This window comes from Eretmochelys imbricata, chromosome 20 (assembly GCF_965152235.1).
Source record: "Eretmochelys imbricata isolate rEreImb1 chromosome 20, rEreImb1.hap1, whole genome shotgun sequence".
Classification (NCBI taxonomy): domain Eukaryota; kingdom Metazoa; phylum Chordata; order Testudines; family Cheloniidae; genus Eretmochelys; species Eretmochelys imbricata.
This window is the reverse complement of record NC_135591.1, coordinates 8,340,842-8,364,855: the sequence shown is the minus strand read 5'-3', so window position 1 is coordinate 8,364,855 and position 24,014 is coordinate 8,340,842. Positions and strand designations below refer to the sequence as shown.

At 46.0% G+C, this 24,014-nt stretch overlaps 1 protein-coding gene across 6 annotated transcripts in view; it reads right to left on the bottom strand.

Moving 5' to 3' along the window:
- Positions 1–24,014, bottom strand: part of WIZ (WIZ zinc finger) — a 155,871-nt gene that overhangs the window by 120,049 nt on the left and 11,808 nt on the right. For 4 of the 6 annotated variants that reach the window (XM_077838308.1, XM_077838311.1, XM_077838305.1 and 1 more), the window contains exon 2: positions 19,267–19,736. In XM_077838308.1, the coding sequence (XP_077694434.1) occupies positions 19,267–19,654 (388 nt within the window). In that variant the 5' untranslated portion in view covers positions 19,655–19,736. Of the gene's footprint in view, positions 1–19,266; positions 19,737–24,014 lie in introns of those variants that run through there. The other 2 variants (XM_077838307.1, XM_077838310.1) reach the window with 2 other exon arrangements.

Sequence of the window (24,014 nt, the reverse complement as noted above, 5' to 3'; positions counted from 1 at the left end):
CCGGTCGAGGGAGCCATTTTGGCAATCTGTTGGGCTTTGGCTTCCACTAGCAACATCTTCAGCCCTGGAAAGCTGAGGAGTGAGAATTCCTGTGGGAAGCAGAGAGCCCAAGCAAATGGCTCCGGCTCAGGAGACGATGCAGCACTGGAGAGTGGCCTGGCTGGACAGATGGAGGCGACTGCATTCCCTCAAATTTTCAACAGCTGCCTACACATGCAGCATTACAGGGGACATAACAGGAGTGGGTCTCCTTCCTTCTCCACTGATGGAATGCAAGGTTCTGCCACTTGACTTTGTAGCCATACAGTCAAACAAAGAGGAAAGTGGCCCTAAGCAGCTTCTTTCATTCTCTAGTGTGTGGCTGCAGGCTCAAGTGGAGCTCTTGAGTTTTGCTCTATTGGCAAAGGAAAACCAGTTTATATATTCAAGAGACTACGGGCAGGAGTCTCCCTATCGGGTAAGTGATCTCTCCAGAGCCACAGGAGAAGGGATAAGCCTGTCCTAGAGAGCGCTCTTAGCTACAAGGACAAGCCCCTGATGAACTCAGGAGAGACACTTGGATGAATCATGAGATCCTCTCCCACCACGGGCAGCTCCACTTACAAATCAGAAGAGAGAGTCAGGGGGACAAAAGGACAGAGAGGGAAAAGAGAGACTGAGAGGGAAGAAAAAAGAAAACAAAGACATGGAATACAGGCCGAATCTAATCCCTAGCTCCGTGCAGTGCATCCTGGGTACTGCCTGTGGAAGAGGGGCTATAAAAATTAGACTGGAGATGCAAACTTTAAAGCAACTTATTCACCTTTGTGAATGGGAGCAGGAGAGTTTTATAACCAGTTTTTATGTATAAGTTTCCAAATATATAAGGTGTCTGACCCTGTGCTAGCCTGAATGTGTGTCATCTACAAAGACTGCTGGATTCTACTGGGGTAGCAATGAGGAATGGTTATTTTTTATTAGGTGTATTATGGTAGCGCCAGTCATAGAACAGGGCCCCACTGTGCTAGGCACCGTATATTATTTATTAGCAAAAAGAAAAGGAGTACTAGTCTCTAAGGTGCCACAAGTCCTCCTTTTCTTTTTGCGGATACAGACTAACACGGCTGCTACTCTGAAACCTGTCATTATTTATTAGGTGTAGTACAGTGATGCTTAGGAGGCACAGCCATGGCCCAGGACCCTGTTGCGCTAGATGCTGTACAAATAGGGTGACCATATAGCAAGTGGAAAAAATCGGGATGGGGTAGGGGGGTAATAGGTGCCTATATAAGAAAGAGCCCCAAAATTGGGACTGTCCCTATAAAAATCGGGACATCTGGTCACCCTATGTACAAACATGCAACAAAAAGATGGTCCCTGCTGCATAAAGAGCTTATGTGCATACAAGCTACATGCTTGGCATCCAATACTCTATCAATTTAATATTTTAGGTTGGCTGCCAATAAGATACATAACGTTTCAGGAGAGCCAGGCACCCTGTTTTCTTTAATATTCTGCAGAAACTTTTATCTGCTCTTCCCAAATGAGCCAGGTAATAGGACCAGAGATCAGAGGCAGAATCTAAAGAAGTTTAAGAATTAATAGTAGGAGTACTACTATGTGGTATCCCCTATGACCCCCAGTCATGGACCAGGAACCCATTGTGCGAGGTGCTGTACAAACCTGGGACAAAAAAAGACAGTCCCTACCACAAAGAACTCACAATTTTAACAGGTACAAAAATAAGCAAAATATCTCATGTTCCCAACCATCTCAAGCAAGACCCAACAGAACAGATCGTTCTTCGAAGTTAAGAAATCCAGTGCCCTCAGGACAGATATGAATGATAGAATGTTCCAGCCTCCCCAAAAATGGATGTTGGCTAAAGTTATAAGCATCTGAAAAATAGACATAATACATTTAATATACTCATCTGCTCGGACAACTACATTCACGTAGATAAGGGGTGTCATACTCAGCCTGTGGGGAGGGCCAGATTACACTAGCAATTATGGCTGAAGTTACACTGAGGCTCTCCTACCAATAACAGCAACACTTGCGTAGATTGAGGGCACAATATGGCCCTGAGGTAATAATTAAACCTTTAGTTATTGAAGTCACATCTGTATTTGGCACCACTCTAGACAAAAGTGACCCCAAGCACTTTAAGTCCAGTGCTATTTCTGCCCTTGGCTAATCTGGCCATTTGTCTATGTAGTAACCCAATTAGCACACAGCATTGCTATAATGACACACAAATTGGTTGCAAAATTGTGTACCTATATTATAGAAAAATCTGGCTGAGTGACATCAAGCTTAAGAGTTAACACCTTACTAAAACAGACAATAGCCATTCACAATACCGGTGCCATGTTTCAATCTGTCAGACAACACAGGAAGAGAACTCTGCACACTTGGAATGTTTTATTCACAATCTTAAACTAGAAACTCAGTCTTGCCCATTACAACATGCATACAGAGCCCTACTGAAGTCAAATGGGGCTCCCTGCAGCCACAGCAGTCCATCTGTTTGATGTGAATTGCAGGATCAGGGCCTCATTTGCAGAATCTGAATCTGTTGTGGTGTTAGATAAATCTCTCAAGTGAGTGAGGTGCTTGACATCGAGAGCGTCAAGACAGAATGAACACTGCAAGATGACTAAAGCTGGAGGAAAAAGCCTGTTGCTATCATATTGTAGTATTTGTGAAATTGTGTACTGTTCATGTAATTAAAGAGACTATCATAAGGCATAGGCTAAAAAGGAGACAAGATTAAGCTTTTGCAGGCAACTTAAGTATTAGGAAACAAAGCACAATTCTTAGCTATGTAACTATCTCTTGACAGAGAAGCATTATTATTAAGGTTTTCCAACACTTCCCATTATAAGATCCTGTTTTCAGTTGCTTATAATTTTGCATACTAACTCTTTGGGTTGAAATTTTCCATGCCCGTTGTCTACCTCAGGCTGAATTGTTTTGGAAAGTTTCAGCCAAAACAGTTTAAGTTGTTTCTGAGCCTAGGGAAAATACGTTGTTTTGCCACATTAAAAAATTCTTACAATCATCTCATTGAGACTCTCTAGTGCTCGGATGCTTTGGAGCAGGAACTTGAAATTTGGCAGAGTAGGGCGATGAATAATCACTTAAAAAAAGGCTATTAGATGTAAGCAGAGAGCCTACAAGGAATGGAAGAAGGAACTGACTGCAAAGAAAACTATATCTTGGAGGTCAGAAAGTATAAAGAATTGCAAAAGCTGAGTTAAATCTTGTAAAGGAAATTAAAAGCAAAATAGGAAGCGGTATTTTAGACACAGTATATGTAAATAAAAAGATCAAGAAGAGAAAGTGGGGCTGCTATGGAGCAAGGATGGGTAGAGATTAAAGATAAACTAGGTATGACCCAAAAACCAAATGAATACTTTGCTTCAGTTTTCAATAAGGATGATAATGTAGAACATGGGGGCAGAGGCAGAATGGCTGATGGGAAGGAGTGTACAGAAATGGAAGTTTCCACATCCGAGATGGAAGCAAAACTCAGTTTAATGTGTCAAAATGTCCATCTCCAAATACTGAAAGATTTGGCACATGAAAGTGCAAGTCCAGTAGCAGGGATTTTTAATTAATTCATCTATGAAATTGGGGGTGGTGCAGTATCACTCGATAATACCAAAAGTCAGACCTATATTTAAGAAATGGAAAAAAGTGACGTTGGCAACTGTAGACCCATTAATCTGACCTCAAGGCTTTAGAACAAAATTTTGAAGGAAAGAAAAAATAAAGCTATGGCAAATGAGAGAAATGCAAGATGGGTTTACCAAAGGTAGACCACATCAAACTAACGTGATTTTTTTTTGGCACTTGCTTTGTTGACAAGGGAAATGTGGTAGATCTAATCTACTTTGATTTCAATAAAGCATTTGATATCATACCACATGGGGAATTAGTTAAACTAGAGAAGATGGAGATCAATACAAGAATTGTAAGGTGAGTAAAGAACTGGCTAAAGTAGTGAAGACAACAAGTTGTATTGAAAGAGGAACTATCGGGCTGGAGGGAGGTTACTAGTGGTGTTTAGGGATTAGTCTTGGGACCGATTTAATATTTCCATTAAGGAGTTCTGCATAAAAAGGAGCTTGCTAATGAAATTTCCTGATGACAAAATCAGAAGCACTGGCAAAATAAAGACGACTGGAACACTATACAGGAAGAATTGGGCGACCTTGATAACTGGAGCAATAGAAATAGGATGAAATTTCATCGTACAAAGGGCAAAGCCCATTTCTCCCCCTAATCTGTTTCCCCATATCCAGTGGTTCCCAGTCTCCATCTCCTCTCCACACCTCCTATGCCCACCCTGGCTCCTCTTTGCCCAGCCAGTCCCAGTTCTCATTGCAAATTCGAGCCTCAAGCAAATAGGGTGCTGTAAGCACCGAGAACAGGAAACAGCTGAGCAAGAGCTTATATATGGGGGTGTGGCATGACCAGGACACCAACCGCCCCAGTCTCCACCTGTTGATACAGGAAAGATACCCTACCTGTTTGGGGTGATATGGAAGCACTGTGTATAGGGAAGAATTACCATGGCCTGCTAGAATGCAGTGGAGGGCAGTTTTGAGACAAACTTCTACAGATTCATACGCGATAGACTAATCACAAAGCTCATCTGAATCGGTCTATGGTTCACTGTGCTAGTGATTTGACCTTGTATTCTTGACAGAGAAATGGACCCAAAAATGAAGAAAAAGCAAGGGATGGGGGGGGGGGTGCAAACAAGCAAGAGCCCAGTGGCACAGGGAGAAGAGGAGGGAGAGGTAAAAGGGTTAAATGTAGACATCCCCCCCCCCCCACCACACACTTCCCCTATAAGTGTTATTAGATTAGTCTCCATAATAGCAAAGCTACCGTCATCCATGACAGGGAGGCTAGGTTGCTTGAACTATTTTCAATTTCTGGGTCCATCTCCCTAAACCATTTTTAAGCTCCAGGCCTCTCAAACTACTTTTCAGACGGCCCCTCCAGGAGAGGGCAGACACAGCATGGCCCTGGGGGGAGCACCCTGAATAACATCCCAAGTGCCACATGACCCACAGACAAGCCAGATGCCACTAGTTAAACTGGAGACATTTTCATGGATATGGCAGGGGGTGAAATGAGTGAGCAGGAAAAACAAGGAGCTGAAAGATGAAATTAAAGCTGGTATCTAACCAGTCCTGATTCCACACTCCAGGCCCTCTCTCACGTTCCCAGTCCCTGATGGAGCCCTGTGGATGCTGGTCTGTAGGACTGTTTGCCGCACACACCACTGTGCAAACCCAGGATCTTATACAGATTACTTTCCACATAAAATATTGACATTGCAGCCACAAAGGGTCACCGATCACTTAGGAACTCCCCATATACCCGAGAGCAGGTGCCAAGCCATGTCTGGGTTCAGAGGGCCAGGAATTCCCTCAGTGGCAGCCTGACAACCAACCTTCATTCCAGGATTCCCTGCTTGTGCTGCTCAGAGCCAGAGCCAAGCAGCAGCAGCTTAATTCAGAGATCTGCATAGCACTCCTATGGCAACAAGCCCATTCACAGGATCTGCACTGAGCCTCATACAGTAAAGAGCCAGATCATGGTTCATCAGGCATGTGCAGTCACACACTGAATCATTCTTTTGTTAGCACTCTCATGGGGCAGCATGCAGCATAATATTCCACAGCATTCTTCCATTCTCCACCCCCCCGCCCTGTTTTAATTTCTCCTTCTTACAGTGCCCCCCCCCCAAAGTTCCATATTGCAGCCACCATTTTTCTTGCCAAGGATTTATGAATGGCATTGGCAAGTTCCATCCAGATTATCCAAAGGAGTTGCTGTAAGCAGTGGCCAGGGGAGAGAAGGGGGAGGAGGACAACCCAACTATCCATCCCCAGCGCTCCTGCCACACATAGGACTGCCAACTTTGCACAAACAAATTGACAGAGCAAGAACCTTTTCAAACTTTTTCCAGCCCAGATCCACATACCTGTCCCATTCCTAGAACAAGAACTCAACATATGTCTACACTGTAAACAAGACCTGTGGTAGCAAGTCTGAGAACCCAGGTAAACGGACTTGAGCTCACAGGGCTCATGCTAGGGGGCTAAAAAGGGCAGTTTAGGTGTTCAGGCTTGGGCTCGAGCCCCTGCTCTGAAACCCATCAAGGGGGATGGGTCTCAGAGTCTGGGCTTCCACCCGAGCCCAACAACTCCACTGTTATTTTTAGTCCTGCGCATGAACCTCATGAGCCACATGAGCCTCATGAGCCTCATGAGCCAGTTGACCCAGGCTCTGAAACTTGCTGCCACAGGTGGTTTATTTTTGCAGCGTCAATGTATCCTCAGAGCGATCCATCTCACCTGGAGAGGCGAAAACTGCCCAGACACCACAACTGTACCCTGCTCTCACCAGAGCAAAACGTCTAATGCCCCGGCACCTTCGGCATGGATTGCCTAGAACACGCAGGCTCCCAGGAAGGCACTTGGCAGTAGGGCAGGCCAAGCCATTTGGAGAAGCTCTATCTAGGCCTGACCCGACACCTTTGCTGAAGGTTTGTCCTTTCAAGCACGCTGAGTGGATCTATGGGAAGCCACAGAAGGCTGGCCAGGATACATGTGATTAGACAGCATGGGACACCAAGCAAGGGGAGTAAATTTGCTCTGTCACTTCCCTCTTCTATACTGCGTGGTGGCCAGGAAGGGGAAGAGATATTCCAGTCTATTGTTACACACTCCCTTTCCATAGAGCAGTTCAGAGCTATGATATGCATGGCTTGGCAAAGTTTAACACAACCTTTGGATTGCTGCAGGTGGAGGGTCATCTTTCATTTCTGGCTCTTTGGACCTTTCACAGCAGTATTTGATTCAGCTGACCATGATCTTCTGTTGACTTGTCTGCAGCATTGGCTGGAGCAGCATGGACTTGGTTTTTTGCTGATCTCTCCCAGGAATTTCTGAAATTGCCTATGGAAGGGAATTTACAAGTCTGTGCTTTCAAATCTGTTTTGGGTCCTTTAACCTATGTGCATTTGTATGGTAACCACTGGGATTTCCTTTTTCATAGATATGGGCTATATTACGCCCCTGCTAAAATGATTCAGTTTTTACCACTTGATTCTACACACTCTAGTGCTAGCCAGCTGCCAGCATGCTATTGAAGGTAGCTAGCAGGGAATCCTATTAAATTAAGTCACTACAGGCTGAAATGTTGTTAATTGTACAAGAACGCTCATTAAATCTGGTTTCTTTAGCGAGCAGTTTTGATAACGCAATTATACCACCAACCAATGTAAGAGGCCTGCATGAGACACATTAGCCACTGATAAATGTTCTGCTTCTCTTACTAAACTGCCTTAACTGTCTTCATACTAAAACAAGTGGAAGTTCATTGCACAGAGAATGGATATGGTGGAGATGCTAAATAGTGACTTATTATCCCTGAAGTTAACTGTTATTGGACACAAAGTTACCTGGGTCCCAGAGACTAAGATTTAATTACCAGGATTCAGTGATCGAACATAACCTGGGATTCAGCCTGTCACCAGGAAGAGAAAGAAGCTCAAGCACTCCAACACTGGCTGGCTGGACAACCTTGGGCAAGTCACTTCACTGCTCTGTGCCTCAGTTTCCCCTTCTGTAAAATGTGGGATTCCCAGACTGCCTTGCTGTAAAAGGGACAGCATCTTATCACACAATGGTTGTTTCAAACATGACAGATACGACCAGGTTTTTAACTAGACTCAGATTATCCATCCAGATTACTCAAATGCTACCAATACAGTTTCACGCTGATCAGAAAGGCATTATCAATTTATACTTTAATATGGGTACCTTGCAGATTCTCTCTCTGATAGTATCTGAGCACCTCAACGTTTACTGCATTTATCTTTGCAACCACTCACCTGTGAGCCAAACCAGGTCTATCCCCATTTCACAAATAGGGAAATGAAACAGAGTAAGTCACTCACCGAAGGTCACACAGGAAGTCTGACACAACAGGGACTTGAACCCAGCTCTCCTAAGTTTTAAAGTAGCTCCCAAACCACTGCACCTCACTAGAAAGGGCTGTTTTCTTTCTGTGACAGGCTGCGAAGGTATGTCTGGTCAACCTGTTAACTCCATTTTTGTTCTGTGAGCACCCACCTATGAGGATTTGGCTTTGCCCATTCATTCTGGAGCAGCAGCCTGACACCTACTGCACAGACTATGTCTGGGAAGCTGACACAGAGCAACCAAGGGTCATCAATATTTCCTAGCTCTCCCCTGCTGGAATGGTGGGGTTGCTATGGGCAGGCCACTGACTTGAACAACTCTCTGCCCAGAAGCCAGTGTGGGGGTCAGAGCATGGAAATTGCCCAGCAGAAGAGCAGGGGCGGAACAGGTGTCAGAGTCTGCTTTAAAAAGAGACATGCTCTCTAAGCAACTGTGTAGTTTCATTGCCAGAAACAGAAGACACAGCTGGAGAGTGCGCAGCCAGGTAGAACTTTGCCTCCCCTTTGGCTCAGGCCAAAACCAGGACTCTCAAAAGGTGGCAAGATCAGACTGAGGGGACTGCATTCAGGAATGTTTTCCCCATAGATCTGTAACTCCCCTGTGCTTTTTAAGAGTAAAGCATGTGTGAATGGGAAATCCCTTAGCATAGCCCATTCATTGCTTTACTGCCACAGTGTCCCTGAAGGGCATAACTAGGAAACCAGAACTTTCTCAGCCAGGTACACTCTGGGGGAACATGTCTAAGTAATTGGGGGCTTGGCAGGGCTGGTTCTGGGGTCCAGACAGCCAGACTGCCCAAGAAGAGTGTCAGATCCAGGAGGGTGCAAGACAGAACCAGAGTTAGGATCAAAAGACTAGTCACTGCCCAGACCTAGGGTGCTGAGCAGCATGTGGGACCCCATCACAACAAACTGGTAACCATTCAGAAAGAGGGACTAGACCAGGTTGTGCCACAAATTTTATCCATCAGGGCTAGAGCCTGCCAGTTGCCAAGCACCCTCAGTTCTCACCGATGTGGGTGGACCTTCACACTCCCCCAGATCTGGCCCTGAGGTCATGGTGTGATGGGAGGTGATTAGATGTCAATAACTGAAATTAACAAACAAAATCAAGGCCTGAAAATCTTTTAAGTATTAGAGTGCCTTGACTATAGAAAATACAACTGCAATATCTCCCAAAAATGGAGTCTATTGAAGCATTTAACACAGATGTGACACTGCATTTGATTGTATTTATGAAGAGGCACTAAGAAGAGTTCAATATTACTCATTGCCTCTATGGAGCATTTTCCTTTCCCAGCACTCCACTAGTTATGATACCCAGTTCCTTCTGGCCAGCTACAAGATGTGCCTTTGTGAGCCATTCAACTTCCTTTGGGTGCTCTCTCTGCTCCACCAAGGTCCATTGTACCTAGTGAGGAACCCAGATGTGGACACTGGACCCTGACTGCAGCTTTACTAACTAAGAGGGAATGTCTCGCACGTGCATGTCCCAAGGCAGCACGCAGGAGGCCTACACACAGGTTTTGTGCCAGTATAACTATGTTGGTTAGGGGTGTGATTTTTCTTTTCTTATAAACCAGTGGTGTTATACCAATACAACCCCTAGTGTGAACACTTATACTGGTATAAAAGGGCCTTATACCACATAACTTATTACCCTCCTCCTATGGGAACAGTTATACCAATAAAACCTCTTGAGCTTTACTAATCAGATTATCATTATTTGTATTACCATCATGCCTAGGAACCCTGGTTGCTGTCCAGGGTCCCATTGTGCTAGACGCTGTACAAAAAACAAACAAAATGGACAGTCCTTTTGCCTACAATCTAAGTAGTTAAATTGTACTATACTATACCAGTTATGTGCACACAATGCCTTTAATTTGGGGCTTTTCCAAGAGATCACCACATACTCATCCGATTTCTCTACTCTCCACCTGGCTCCTGCTCTACGTTGCTTGTTAGAAAGCTATATTCTCCCAGCTTTGTTTCCAGTCATTCCTTGTCCCCAGCACATAATCTGGATTTAACCACATTCCATTTCATGCTGACCCTGAAACACTTCTTCAAACTTCCCTAGTCCTTGTGCCATTTCATGCTCCCCCATCCCCCGAATTGGGAATAGGCAGTTTGGGTTATTTTACCAGTTCCTCCAGATCCCTGGCCCAGAGTGCCTAGAGAATCTCACCCCAACATGGCACAGCAGTACTCCTGGTTACTCTGAGCAGTTCATGAGACAGCTTGTCCTGCTGCTAGGCTGCAAGGCAGATGACGTCTTTCTGATAACCAGCAGATACTCTCATGGGACTGGATTAAATATCTAGAAATATTATACTCATTAAGTTTCCCATTGCTATTAAACATGGGATTTTTCAAGCCAGGACGAGGTTAAGAGAAGGGTTTCACTCCAACCATGCAACTGTACACTCCAGTCTCAGCCCAGCTGACTTCACAGAACCCTTTGCTCTAACCAGAGTGTGACACAGCCCACTAACACACTCGGTGGAGAGAGACGGTCCATGCTTTTGTGTGTGCCACTGCACGAACGGGATACAACGTTTTCCTTCCATCCTATACACAGAGACAGAGGGCTTGGCTACATACAAATTTGTCCTGGTTTAATTAAACAAATGTAAACTGATGTGGTGTAAACATATGTGGATATGCTTATATCAGTTTAGACTGTCCATACCTAACTTACCACAGTTTAACAAAAAAAAAAAAAAATCACATCACAGTTACCCAGGTTTAACTATTGTGTTTAGCCCACATCCTGGTGACTTTTCCCAGTCCCCTTTAGAGCACCAGGCTGCCAGCCCAGCCTATTGCTTGTGGCTTTATCAAAAAACGTATTTAGGTTGGATTGGAATCATCTAGCCCTGCATCCTCCAAGCCATTAAACTGTCATTTAAATGCTTAAAGCTTCCTCATCATCATAGAAGCTCAGCTCATGCTTTCTTCGTTCCCCAATGGCTCCTCTTGAAGGATCAGCTCACTGCTCCATGTTCTCCACCCTTCTGGCAAGTCCCCTGGGTTAGTGATTTATTGCAAATGATTGCTAACGAGCCCGCCATTTCCACTTGTATGGCCTTCAAAACTTTGGCGTGGAAATGGTCAGGGCCAGCCCATTGAAAGGGTTTATCCTATCTGATTTATGTTGTGACCAGTCTCATCTGTCATGACCTGCAGCCACGTCACCTCCTTTTAAAATCCTGTAGGCTCCCAAACACAGCATGGCTTGGCATGGCCAGTATTGGATGTGGGTGACCCAGCAGGACGCACTCTATCCCCCAAATCAGTACTGACCCAGATGTCCCAACACAGTGCTAGGGGCCGCTGTGCTGCAGAGAGAGGTGCTACTCACTCAAATCATCAGAAAGGAGTGAACAGCTCAGCACAGGGGGCTACCAGAGGTGCCCCAATCGAGGGGAAAGAGGGCTGAGGGCCTGACCACGTGTACTCATTAGAGACCCCACGGCAGTTTTTGTTAGTGAAGAAACGTTACCCATGATATCCCCAGACACAATCCAAACTGGGTTATGTTTTGCCTCATAAAATTGCCCTTGCTCTTTCATTTGGATATGGCATTCCTCTTCACTTCCTGTCCTGAACAGACGTGCAGTGCTGATGTGTACATTTAAGCCTTGGACTTTTACATTTCACTGGCAATCAAAGACAATCCCAATACATAAAGGGAACGATTCCGCCACCCTTACTCACGTGAGTAATCTCATGAATTACAAACTTGGGGTCTAAAGCACTTGGGGTAAGAAACACTATGTAAATGTAAATCGTTCAGGCTTATGCCAGTATTTTGCCAATTCAGTTCACTGCAGTGATGGTCTTTGAATGACAGTATTTTGGGTTCCACCTTTGGCCTTTAACACATTAGGTGATTAACACAGTAAAAGCTGCCTTGGAAATTACTAGAGATGATGCATCAGTAATGAGACATTTTAAAGGAGGTTTTTCCTTTCTCCCTCTCACCCCCTTCCTCCAAAGAGTAAACAAAATTTCAAGCATGGAAGTCATTGGGGACTCAACAAATCCACCACACCCTCCCAACGGTGCATCTTACTCATGTGGGGCACTGTCTGCTCCAACAGATAAGATTCTAATGCAACATGTGTTATGATGGTAAGACAAGCACACATCATGGAAAATAAGCTTTAATAGACAGCCATAACTCAAGCCAGAGATAAATAAATTCAATAGATTCAATAAATACTACAGATTTTTAAACTGTGCACTAAGCTGCCTATTCACGGAGGTCATTAATAATGCAAATAACCCACCCTTGTTAGGCAGGAGAGTCCTGGTAGTCTACTTGGTCTTCACCATGAGTTCTGGCCAACAGGAAAAGACCTAGTTTTAGCAAACCTAGGGGTGGGGGGAGCAGAAGAGTCCCAAACACACTCCCCCCAAATAATTCCTAGAGCAGATCTTTTAGAAAACCATCTAATCCTGATTTTAAAATTGCCAGTGAGGGAGAATCCACCATGACCCTTGGTAAATTGTTCCAGTAGTTAATTACTATCACTGTTGAAAATTTATGCCTTATTTCCAGTCTGAATTTGTCCAGCTTCAACTTGTTGGAGTGTGTTTTCTCCGACAACCCTAGGTTTGCTAAAATTAGATCTGCTCCTGTTGGACAGACTTCATGGCGAAGACCAAGGAGACTACACCAGGACTCTCTTGCCACTGGATCATGTTATACTTTTCTCTGCTAGACTGAAGAGCCGGTTATTAAATATTTGTTCCCTATGCAGATACTTTTAGACTGGAACCAAGTCACCCCTTGACTTTCTTGTTAAGCTAAACAGATATAACCCATTGAATCTCCCATTATAAGGCATATTTTCTAATTCTTTAACTATTTTCATGGCTCTTTTCTGAATCCTCTCCAATTTATCAATGTCAATCTTGAATTGTGGACCCCAGAATTGGGCACAGATCGATGCCAAATACAGTGGTAAAATAACCTCTATACTCCAACTCGAGAGTCCCATTTGTGCATCCCAGGATTGCTTTAGCTCTCTTGGCCACAGCATCACATTTACAGCTTACATTCAGCTGATTGTCCACCTCAACCCCCAAATCTTTTTCAGAGCCCCTGCTTCCCAGGATAGAGTCCCCTATCCTGTGAGTATGGCCTACAGTCTTTGTTCCTAGATGCAGACATTTACATTTAGCCATATTAAATATTAAAATGCATACTGTGTGCTTTCACCCGGTTTATAAAGTGATCCAGATCACTCTGAATTGTGACCTGTTCCCTACTTCTCCCCCAATTTTTGTCATCTGCAAACTTTACCAGTGATGATTTCATGTTTTCTTCCAGTTAATGGATATTGAAAAGAAAAAAAAGTTATAGTGTAGGGCCAATAACGATCCCTGCAGGACACCACTAGAAATATCAACGATGAGTCCCCATTTACGATTACATTTTGAGACCTATCAGGTGCTGAGAACCTTCAGGTTTAATGCTATTTGTTCCAAGTGGTTGGCAGTTCTTGGGTTGGTTAGACACAGTCAGGGTCAGGAGGCCCCTAATCTGACACCTTGCACTTTCCCCTCTCCTCCACCACCAGGTTTGCAATAATAATAAATTCTTTATATGTCACACATACCCTTCCCTAAATACATGGTTCATATTTTTCTGAAATAAAAGCCAGTGCCAGCAGTTATGAGTAAGGCTAAGATTATGTCACGGAGGTCACAGATTCTGTGACTTCCAGAGACGACCTTGATGTTTTCTGCTTCAGCCCCAGGGTGGTGAGTCTAGAGCTGTCAGCTGGTGGGGACCCCAGAGCTCCCAGCTGCTGTGGGTGGCAAGGAGAACCCTGGAGCTCTCAGCTACTGCAGGCAGGATCCTCCTCCCCACCTGCAGCAGGGCTTGGGCTCTCATCCCCTATCAGCCCCATTTTGTAACAATTTTTACTAAAAAAAGTCAGACAGGTCACAGGCAATAAACAAAAATTCACAGAAGCCCATGACCTGTCTGTGACTTTTACTAAAAATAATTGTTACAAAATCTTAAACTTATTTACAAGCAACCCTATAACAAAGCAAAGTGTACTCTTCCCTAGCTCCTTCCAAAGATCTCAGAACACTTTATGGACACTAACCAAGCCCCACAACCCATCTGAGATATAGGGAAGGATTATACTGCATAAACCAATCAGAAGGTAGGGATGCTGAACAATGATTGACCCACAACTGTACAGTTTTCCAGCAAATTTTTACACCAGATTATGCAAATCCCTTCCCACCAACAGGCTATTGCACTCACAACTCCCTGTCCCCAAACAGCACACAGCCACCTCCACTCCAGACCCCACCCCACCCAATACCAGTTATTAAAAGGAATTCCTCACTGGGGGAGGAAGTGGGCTGAGCTTTATGGGAACAGAGCCAGCAGCGGGGAAAGCCCAGGATGAGAGGAGTTCAGGTGGCCATGTCTGGGTGGGGATTTCTGAGGACATCTGTCTATCAGGTCAGAGGAGCTGGCTGCTGTCATTCAGAGTGCAGAGGATGCACAGCAAGAATCACTACAACTCCCCGGTGTTAACTCCGCAACAGCCACGGGGACCACGGTCAACCCAGGAGGTTATGTATCCTCAGTGGTTCCTATCTCCAAGCGTGACACTGGATGAGACTCAGAGGACAGTGGGTTTTGCCTGCAAGCTATCAGACATTTACATGCAGGAGCACTGAGAGGCCTCTGCTCAGTCAGGCCAAGCCCCATTGTGCCCAGTACTCACAACACCGGTACATGACAGCCCCAGCCAGCACACAATCTAGAAGACAAGGCCTCTAGGTGAATTTAAACGAGCTGTGTCACAGGGTGGCTGGCCTCATTAAATGAAGCAGGTCCACCCCCTGTGTACTAGGGCAGGTGCTCCCAGTCTGGCCAATTAAGAGGGTGGGGCAGTACGTGGGGTCATAAGGAGGCAACTTGTTGGGAAGAAAGTGGGAGGAGCAGCAACAGGGAGTTCCTGGAAGAGGCTGCCAGAGTCCCCTGGCAGGGGAGATAGAGGGAACCTGCTTGGGGGAAAGGGCCTCCAGGGAGAAAGCCCTGTGAGGTGGGGCTCAGCTAAAGAGCACAGAAGAATCCTACAGTAGTCCCTGAAGCAGGAGGGGCTGAGAGAAGCAAAGGGGAAATTCCCCTGGAAGCTGTAGCCCCAGGTGGGCTGAGGAACTGTGTGTTTGTAAAATAAACCAGTGCCTGGAGAGGTACTCTGGGTATGAAAGTGGGTCCTGCGCAGGCTGCAGCCAAGCCAAACACCTGACAGACCATCTTTTTGTTCTGTGTTGTACAGCACCTAACACCATGGCTCCTAGGTACTACTGTAGCACACCTAATAAATAACATACAGTGCTAGTGCAATGGGGTCCTGGGCCACGTGTGGGGCTCCTAGGCACTGCCACAGCACATGTAATTGATGGTAATAATGACGAGAATTAAACAAACCAGCTGGAGGAGGACCAGGTAATAAAAAAAGGTTGGTTCGGCATAAACTAGCTGTGCACACAGTTGATGGTTTTCCCCAACCAGCCAGAATGGATTCTAATTTGCAAAGCATGAGGCACATAATTCACAGTGGGGAGAGGTGAAAATGTTGGACCAGGCCACCCACTACTTGGAAAAAAAAAAAAAAATGTCCCTGGTCTGGGGAGAGAAGAAAGCAGTTTTTCCTCCTCCATCACATCAAGGCAAGAGACAGCAAGAAATTTATGATGGGGGAGTCACATGCCCTGGAGCCTCCTGTCTAGGCACATCGTTTAAAGCTCAGAACTTTGCACCTACACCATGGCGACTTTGTAGTCCATGTGTGATGGGTAATGTATGGAGAAGAGAAGAGACACTGTCAATCTAGCACAATGGGGTCCTGGGTTTTTAAGTGCTACCACAATACAATGATAGAGGACAAGAGGATCTGTGGCCCAACAGCTGAATGCTTTTCCTAAGGGAATTCCAAAAAGTCACTGGTCTAGGCAGATCGATGAACTAGGATCCTGTTCTTGGAGGTGTGAATAAAAGGATTAACCCAGTTTACCCCTTTTAGCATGTGCTTGGAAAGGAATGGTTCAATGCTGTTTTATTTACAATGTATTGATTCCAATTGTCTTCTGCACTTTCTATCTATCCATCCCTTCATGGTGTTTTCCTCTATTCAGCTACTTCTGAAAAGTTATAAAACAAAAACAGATTGGTCTCCAATGCTATGCCTGACTTGACACTTGAAGAAGGAGATTGTCTGCCCAGGACAGAATACAATGATCTGGGAGTGAGGGCAGAAATTCCATGTCTGACATCTTTACAGGGGTATCATTCAGCACAGGCAAGTGCAATGCCAGGCCAGACAAGAATTCAGTCATTTCAAGTGGCCACAGGACTGTCTATGCACCAGCACCATCCTGGCCCTGATCACACACTTGGATACAAAATCAAACCCTGGGCACCTGCTGTAGCCAGGCCAGATAGAATCAGCACAGCTCCTTTCCCAGCCTCATGAGGCACATTTTGCACCAAGTATCCATCAGGAGAAAGCTGGACAGAAATTTCTGATGCAGCAGAGGCAAATAAAGACTATGTGAGATTTGAACCTTCACCAGGGCCAGGATCCTGCTCTCATTGACATCAGTGAGACCTGGCCTTAAATTACGAGACATTAAAGAAATTGGGCTCCTCTCCCAGGAGAGAGAGACATACACACACACAAATCAACAGAGTGACATTTTTCACACTAATAAGGACTTCAATCCATAGATGAGGAAGCTGCTTATTAACAACGGAACTTAGGCGGAACTTCTCTGCAGAGTCAAGAACAAACATATGAAATAAGCGGCTAGGGAAGGTAATAGGACACAGCATTTGAGAGAGAACTGGAAAGGGCTGCAGCAGGATTGTATAGCAAGGGCTAATGCAGGGGAGAATAGCAAGAAAGTGGTGGGGAGTAAAGGTCCCTTCTTTGTTGTTTCTATAGTAGGAGCTCTAGATTTTTTAAATGGAGAGAATGGATTTAGGCATGAGCCTTCCAGGCCTCCCCTCAGCCAGCACAGAGATTGCATTCATAATCTAATTATACAGAGCAACACAAATCCATGCCCAACTAACAGTCATGTGAGCTCATACACCCATCTCACCTGGAGAGGCCACTGTTACTGGAGATAATACACCACAGCCTCCTTCCCCCAAAACTACCTCCCAGCCAGGATTCCTGGGTGCAGTGGGTGGTGAATGAAGCCACTTAGATAACGCACATCCAGGCCAGATGATTACCTGGGAACAGCTGCATAGCTAGAGAACTTCTCTCCCTAGTTCTTAGTATAGGACTAAATAGCAGGAGGGCATCACACAGAGCCCAAAAAGATAACTGGCAAGCCATAGGTTCCTGGGAGGTACAGCTTTTCACAGCGACAAGGAAACTGTAACCAACAGCATGCTTTGTGCCTATGAACTCCACTTAGCAAAGGAAGAAATCACTCCAAGTTCTCCAGGATTCCTGTTTCCACCTGCTAGCAGAGGAGTCTATCTCCACAGCTCTGGACTGGTACAAGGAGAACAAGTGGGAGGTAATGCAAGCCACAGATGTGCAAAGGGCCTAATTAGGTCTCCCAATGCAATTGTTAGTATGTGTTTTAATACATAGAGGCACTGCACTTGAAGATACAACATACCCAGAGAGTTACTATGCTAAGCAAATAGTAACTCCCCCCCAATTTACATGCACAGGTCACTAAATTACCAAGTGCCACTGGCGTTTCAGCATCTGACTGGCACCATTTAATGGGTCTGACAAGTCTAAGATTCATGAATTGAACAGGCAGTTTTGATGTGGCAAGCAGAACTCCCAAGAGCTATTAGCTCATGACAGGTTTCAGAGTAGCAGCCGTGTTAGTCTGTATCCACAGAAAGAAAAGGAGGACTTGTGGCACCTTAGAGACTAACCAATTTATTTGAGCATAAGCTTTCGTGAACTACACTCACTTCATCAGATGCATTCAGTGGAAAATCATGACTGTGCCACTGAATTTTACATCCCTATCTGTGGTGCTGAACTTTAAGATCGTTACCATGTTGCTAAATTACCAATTGGCACATTACATTTGGATTCTCTTCTGGTTGCCCCAACATATGTATGAGCTCAAAACAAACTAGAACAGGCACTGTTCAGCATGGCTGTGTCATTATCATGCTCCCTCCCCCTCTAAAACTCTCAACGTCACAAGGGGAAAGATCTTGGAGCTATTCACCTAGGAAGGAAGCCCAGTACTGCACTCATATCCACAGCCTATCGGCAACAGGGAGATCTCCATGTGGAATACCATTAATTCCCCGACCTCTGAGAAAGTGAAGCCAGGAGAGATGGGGAGGAGGAGGGGAAACAGCTGTGAAAGGCCCAATGCCCAGGAGCTTTCATCAACTGAGTGCTACCAGGAGCTGCACACCAAGGCAGAGGCTGCATGGCTGGCCACGGCAGGCGGGATGATCACCAGGGACAGTCCACTGCCAAGAAAGCTCAAAAAACCAACAAAAAAAAAAAAAAAAAAAAACCACACAACCCACAACCCCAGCAAACCCATTATCTGCTAGCCAGAGGCCAAAACAAAAGATGAGGGGGTCCCTCCCCACAGCCCCAGCCTGGAGCTGGTGAGACGCCTGGATACACACCCCTTCCCACTACCATCAGATGCTGGGAAAGGCTGCAGATGGTGGAAGGAAAAGGGTGCTGTTCATGGACTTTGCTTCTTTTCTAGGCACGTCTGGCTCATAGATACTGGATACATTTGAATGCCTCCCCCCGCCATCCCATCCTCTGGTTGCTAGAAGCATCTCTTGACTTTGCCCACAGCCTCCTGAAGGACTCCTCCCTTCTCTCCCGCGAAGATCTCCAGTGTCTGCCTTTCTCACTGCTTAGAGCAGCAGCAAAGGAAAACTGGTAGGGATTCTAATCAGTTTCACTGCAGCCTGCAGGGTCCTGAATAGCAGCAGCTGCACTAAGCCGTGTCTCCTTAACTCACTCTGCAAATGAGCGGAAGCGGGGTGCCAAAGCAGTCTGCAGACTCAGGAAGACTCGCTGCTCTGCTGTTCCTTTTAGAAGGTTTCCAGCACCACCACAAATGCCAGGTATATTTTTAAATGAAAATTAAACTCTGCAGCAATCTAGGCTTTTGACCTCCCTTCTGTTCACCAGGAAAGAGGCTCTGACTTGCCATTAGCCAATGGTACTGGAGTCCCACCTATTGATTTATGGTGCGGAACTTACCTGCCACGTTGTGTGCTTCCAAAGCAACGTCTGGCTCCTGACGGGCTAGAGGCAAGAAAAAAGTGGGATCCTTCTTACGGCTGCACATGTCATCAGCACCCGAATTCCCTTTCCCGTCTCTGCTCATGGCTGCCACATTGTCGGAAGCATAGAAGGCAGCCTCCTTAAGATCAGTCCCCCCTTCCACTGATGTCCCTGATAGAGCTGCACTCTCCAGAGGCATTTTTGCATCTTTAACAAAAGCAGTTATTCTCTGTTCACCTTGGGAGCACTCAAGGGCAGCAAAACCTTCTTTGTTTGGCTCCAATGTCATTAACACGCTTTTGCCTCCATCACACTGATGCGCTCTCTGCTGCTCTGATGAAGAAGTAGAGACAGCTTTCTCCATTCCTCACAGATTCTGTTGTGTCACTCAGGAAAAACAAACATCAGGACTTCATAGGATTCACAGGCAGCTGTAGCCAGAAAATCTAAAAAGGGGAAAAAATGATGAGGATTTCTCAACTGCAGAGACACTCCCCAGCCTTCCCTGGTCACACCTGCTCTCTTTAGGCCCAAGGGCATGACCTGGAGTAACAGATAGTAACAAAAGAATCTTACTGTGCCTTTCAGCCCAACATCTTTACAGTGTCACTACATGACTGGCTTCAAGTGGGGCAGAGCAGCAGCTGTTTCAGCCGTGAAGTGAAAAATATCGATACCCAGTTACATCCCATACTGGGATTTAAGCAGGACACCCAAGTCCATGCCCTTGGTGCTATGGGATTCCAGGAGGCAATTGGTCAGGACTTTTGTTTTTCATTTCCATATGTGAACATGGCATCTCTGGCAGCACAGTGCTCTCTAGCACCATGCTAGAGCATTGAAGCTTCTACCGCAAGAGCTTGTTGAGCCTAGGAGCATTTCAAGGTGATGCAGAAAGGCTTGGGGAATGAGAAAGAACAGTACAGTGCCCAAGGCACCACATGACCCTGTAGGAGACTGACCTGCTTAGCAAGATTCTGCATCACTCCCTGGCCGCAGGGTTAGCATGGAACAAGGACGAAAAAGGCTAAACGAGGTTATACAGGTGAGAAGGGCAGAAGGTGGAAGAAGCTGCTAAATGGCCAATACAGAGACAGGAAAATCGTTTAATATCTGTGCCTTGAGAGCAGTGTATCCTGCCGACACCTTGGTTCCCTCCTTGCTGGAGGAGTCAATGGGGAAAGATACAAGATGTCTGGAGCTACCCACTGGTGACGTAAGACCTTAGTGACATGCCAGGACATGTATGTGTACATAAAGACTGGTCGTGTGTCTATGTGTATCATGAGCTGTTCTGCAGAAGGGCAGGATTATTCCACTGGTCCCTACCATGCAGCATCTCTCCTCATTCACAGGCTAACACTGCACATTTCCATCACACATTGTTGCTTTTCATTTGCACCATGCTTCCTGTTACTACAGAGCTCCGTTATCCTAGGAGCATTTTCTGTCTCCAAGTTTTGTGTTTAGTGTTGACCTAACACATGTAAACGCTCCTAAAAAGGTAAAACACACAAACTTTCAATATCCCATATAATTACACGTATCCACCCTCTGTGACAGGTTCAGGTATTTTCATGGTATACATGCTCTCCCTTTATATCACCAGAGGCTACTAATAGCTGCAGTTACATTTTTTAAATGGCATTTCATGCTGGTGAAAGGTACCATGTTAACAGACTATTTGTCCCCAAGCAGGTACAGCAGCAGAAGTGCCAGCATATCTCCCACTACCTCCCCAGGGGTAAGAGGTCTGCTACACAACAACTTGTTGGGGCCACCAACAAGGAGGCTGTAGTTCTGCAAAATGGACACCTACCTAAGCAGGATCTGGACTGAAGCTAGCCACTCACTTCATGTAATCCAAAGAGAAACAGATTTCAGTTACCACTCTCCTGGGATGCACTTGAACCAGCCAACTAGAAGCTAAAGACTTGGTACAGTCCCTTACCATCTCCCCAGGGATTTATACTGCTACTTACAGCGTTCGCGCGCCTCACAAGCCACAGACATCCTATACACACACACACACACAAGTTTGGGTCTCTTCCTGCCCCCCACCCACCCATCTCCACCCCTCTGCCTGTTGAGGGGTTTTGGGAGACAGGAAGGAGAAAGGGAAAATGCTCAGCTAGTTATTCTTCCTGAGAGGTGGGCTTTATTGTAAGGCAAAATCTTGTCTCCATTTGCTTCCCCAAAGGCAATGAGATGTAGGACTGTTCTAGTCTCTCATGGAAGAAGAGTTCCCCAGCTATGGGCCAGCAACTGAGAATGCTCATGTCCCCTGGTTCCCATGAGCAACACCTGTCCTGTTGACAGTTCTACTGTTCCTGAGGGCCACAGCTTCATGGTAGGTCCTGACTGCAGAGTCAGCTCCAGTCCACTGAGGGCTTTGGGACCTTGAACTTGTTCTAGTATTAAGTAGACAGCCAGTGTAGTGTCTGGGGCACAGGATGATGAGCTCATGTCAATGTGCATTACTTAGCAGGATGGGCACTACATCTTGAAGCTCACACTGGTTCAACATCTTTCCTTAAATTCATAGCTACCATGCATTGCATTAGCCATGCCTAGAGGTTGCTGCTGCTAGGTTTGCATCTGTCCCAATGAGACTCACCATCCTAATCGGTCACAGGTGTAAGAAAGCAATTCTAGCACCACTCGCTCTTGGGGCATGGACCCAATAAAGGGTCCCTAGGTGGTTTACCACTGTGATGATCAGAGTGCAGACACAGTAAACAATATGACGAGGACTACTTCAACATGGATGTCAAGATGATTATTGATCCCAACCAATCCAGTCACACTGGGGATGAAGTTACTGTATAACCAACTTCAAATCACTAGTAAAAGTGAACAAAACAACATTTCATAGTGGGTCTGAACAGAGCCTGAGCTATACTCAGGGAAAAGCAGTGACAACCATAGCTCCCAGAATCATAGCCACCATCTCTCATGGTGTGCTGCAAGGCAAAGTTATTATTGCACGTAGGAGGGTAAATCACATACATGAGCTGGAGAGGAGATAAGGCTGCCCTACATAACCCCAATATGGCCATGTTTCAAATAAGCATGAATGGCTCCAGACTCTACAATCCAGAAAGAATGCTAGCGAAAGCACAAGTGACAGCAAGCAAATGTACCAGAGAGCTAGAGAATAAAGGCACATGAGTAGAGGGAGCAAGAGAGCTAAGTTTACGTAGTAAAGGAAAGAGAAGGCCAGAGGAGAGACATGAGTCTATAAATACCTTCAAGGTAACAATATAAATGAAGGGAGGGAATTATTCACTGTCTCCTAAGAGGCTATTACCATACAAGGAGCAATAGCCTGGAGCCATTTACATAAATTGTTCTTAACCATGAAAGCAAAGGATCCCTAGAAGAGATGATAGGAGATGGAGTCTCCATCATTGCAGAGAGCCAGGAATGAGCAGAGACCAAGCATTTCTGGGAATGATGTAGAGAAGAGTCCTATGAGCTCTGCAAGTGGGGAGGTGAGGAAATCAAACTGAATACCTGTTGTGATGGGCTTGATTCCCTATGATTCTCTGCCACCCCACCACAATTGTGCCAGCTACTCTACAGGAGCTACAAAAGGGGAGGAAAAAACCTGAACCAAACAACCACACGTTACCATGTCAGTAACACAATGAATTTGATCTTCATCCTTGTCTCTTTCAGAGCTTTCTGGAGAGGACTCGCACTGAGGAACGCTTGGCTCTCCCCGCAGTGTTGGGGAGGAGGGGACACAGCCACTGCACAACAAACAGAGATGCCTTGTGCTTATTTAAGTCTCACTCTTCCTGTCCCTGCAGCCTTGGCTCTCACACACAGTCCCCACAGAACCAGGCATTACAAAACAGAGGGCATCCCAGCAAGGAAGCCCAGCCAGTGCCAGTCACTGAGCCAAGGCTGCAGGCCTGGGTAACCTGCTACCCCTACCTAGTCTAGTTTCACCCTCAGCAAGACACACAAAAAATTGCTTCATATGTATTTGCTCTTTTTCTAGCCAGCAGGGGTAGGACCTACCAGATGGCTTTGATTGCCAAGAGCTTCCTTTAGCAACAAGCACCATTCCACGTGGAGCCAAGACACCTGGAGAGGGCTGGCTGACTCCATCAGTAGCCCATGCATGGCGTGCCAGTGCAGCACTAAGTCCAAAACACGGACAGTGAGGATCTGCTGAAATCTTTTCCCTAGGTTTTTTAGGAGTCCATTGGGCTCTTTCCAGTCAAGCCTACAGCTGCACATTTTCAGTGCTTCAGACTCTGTACAAGTCCCTCAGGAACATATATAATCACCACACAAAAAAACCCACACTGACCTCCCACTGGGATTCCCAGCATGTACCCAATACTTTAAAGACTGATACATGGCTCTCCTCAAGGGACCCTTTGTGCTCACTAAAACTGTGAAGGGTCCCCTCACCCGGCCCTTAGGGCACGGGTGGGCAAGCTACGGCCCGGGGCCGCATCCAGCCCTCCAGACGTTTTAATCCACCCCTCAAGCTCCCGCTGGGGAGTGGGGTCCAGGGCTTGCCCAACTCCACGCAGCTTCCAGAAGCAGTGGCAGGTTCTCCCTCCGGCTCCTATGTGTAGAGGCAGCCCCAAGCCCCAGGAACTACAGCCAACGGGAGCTGCAGGGGCAGTGCCTGCAGACAGGGCAGCGTGTAAAGCTGCCTGGCTGCACCTCTGCTTAGGAGCCATAGGGGGGAAATGTTACTT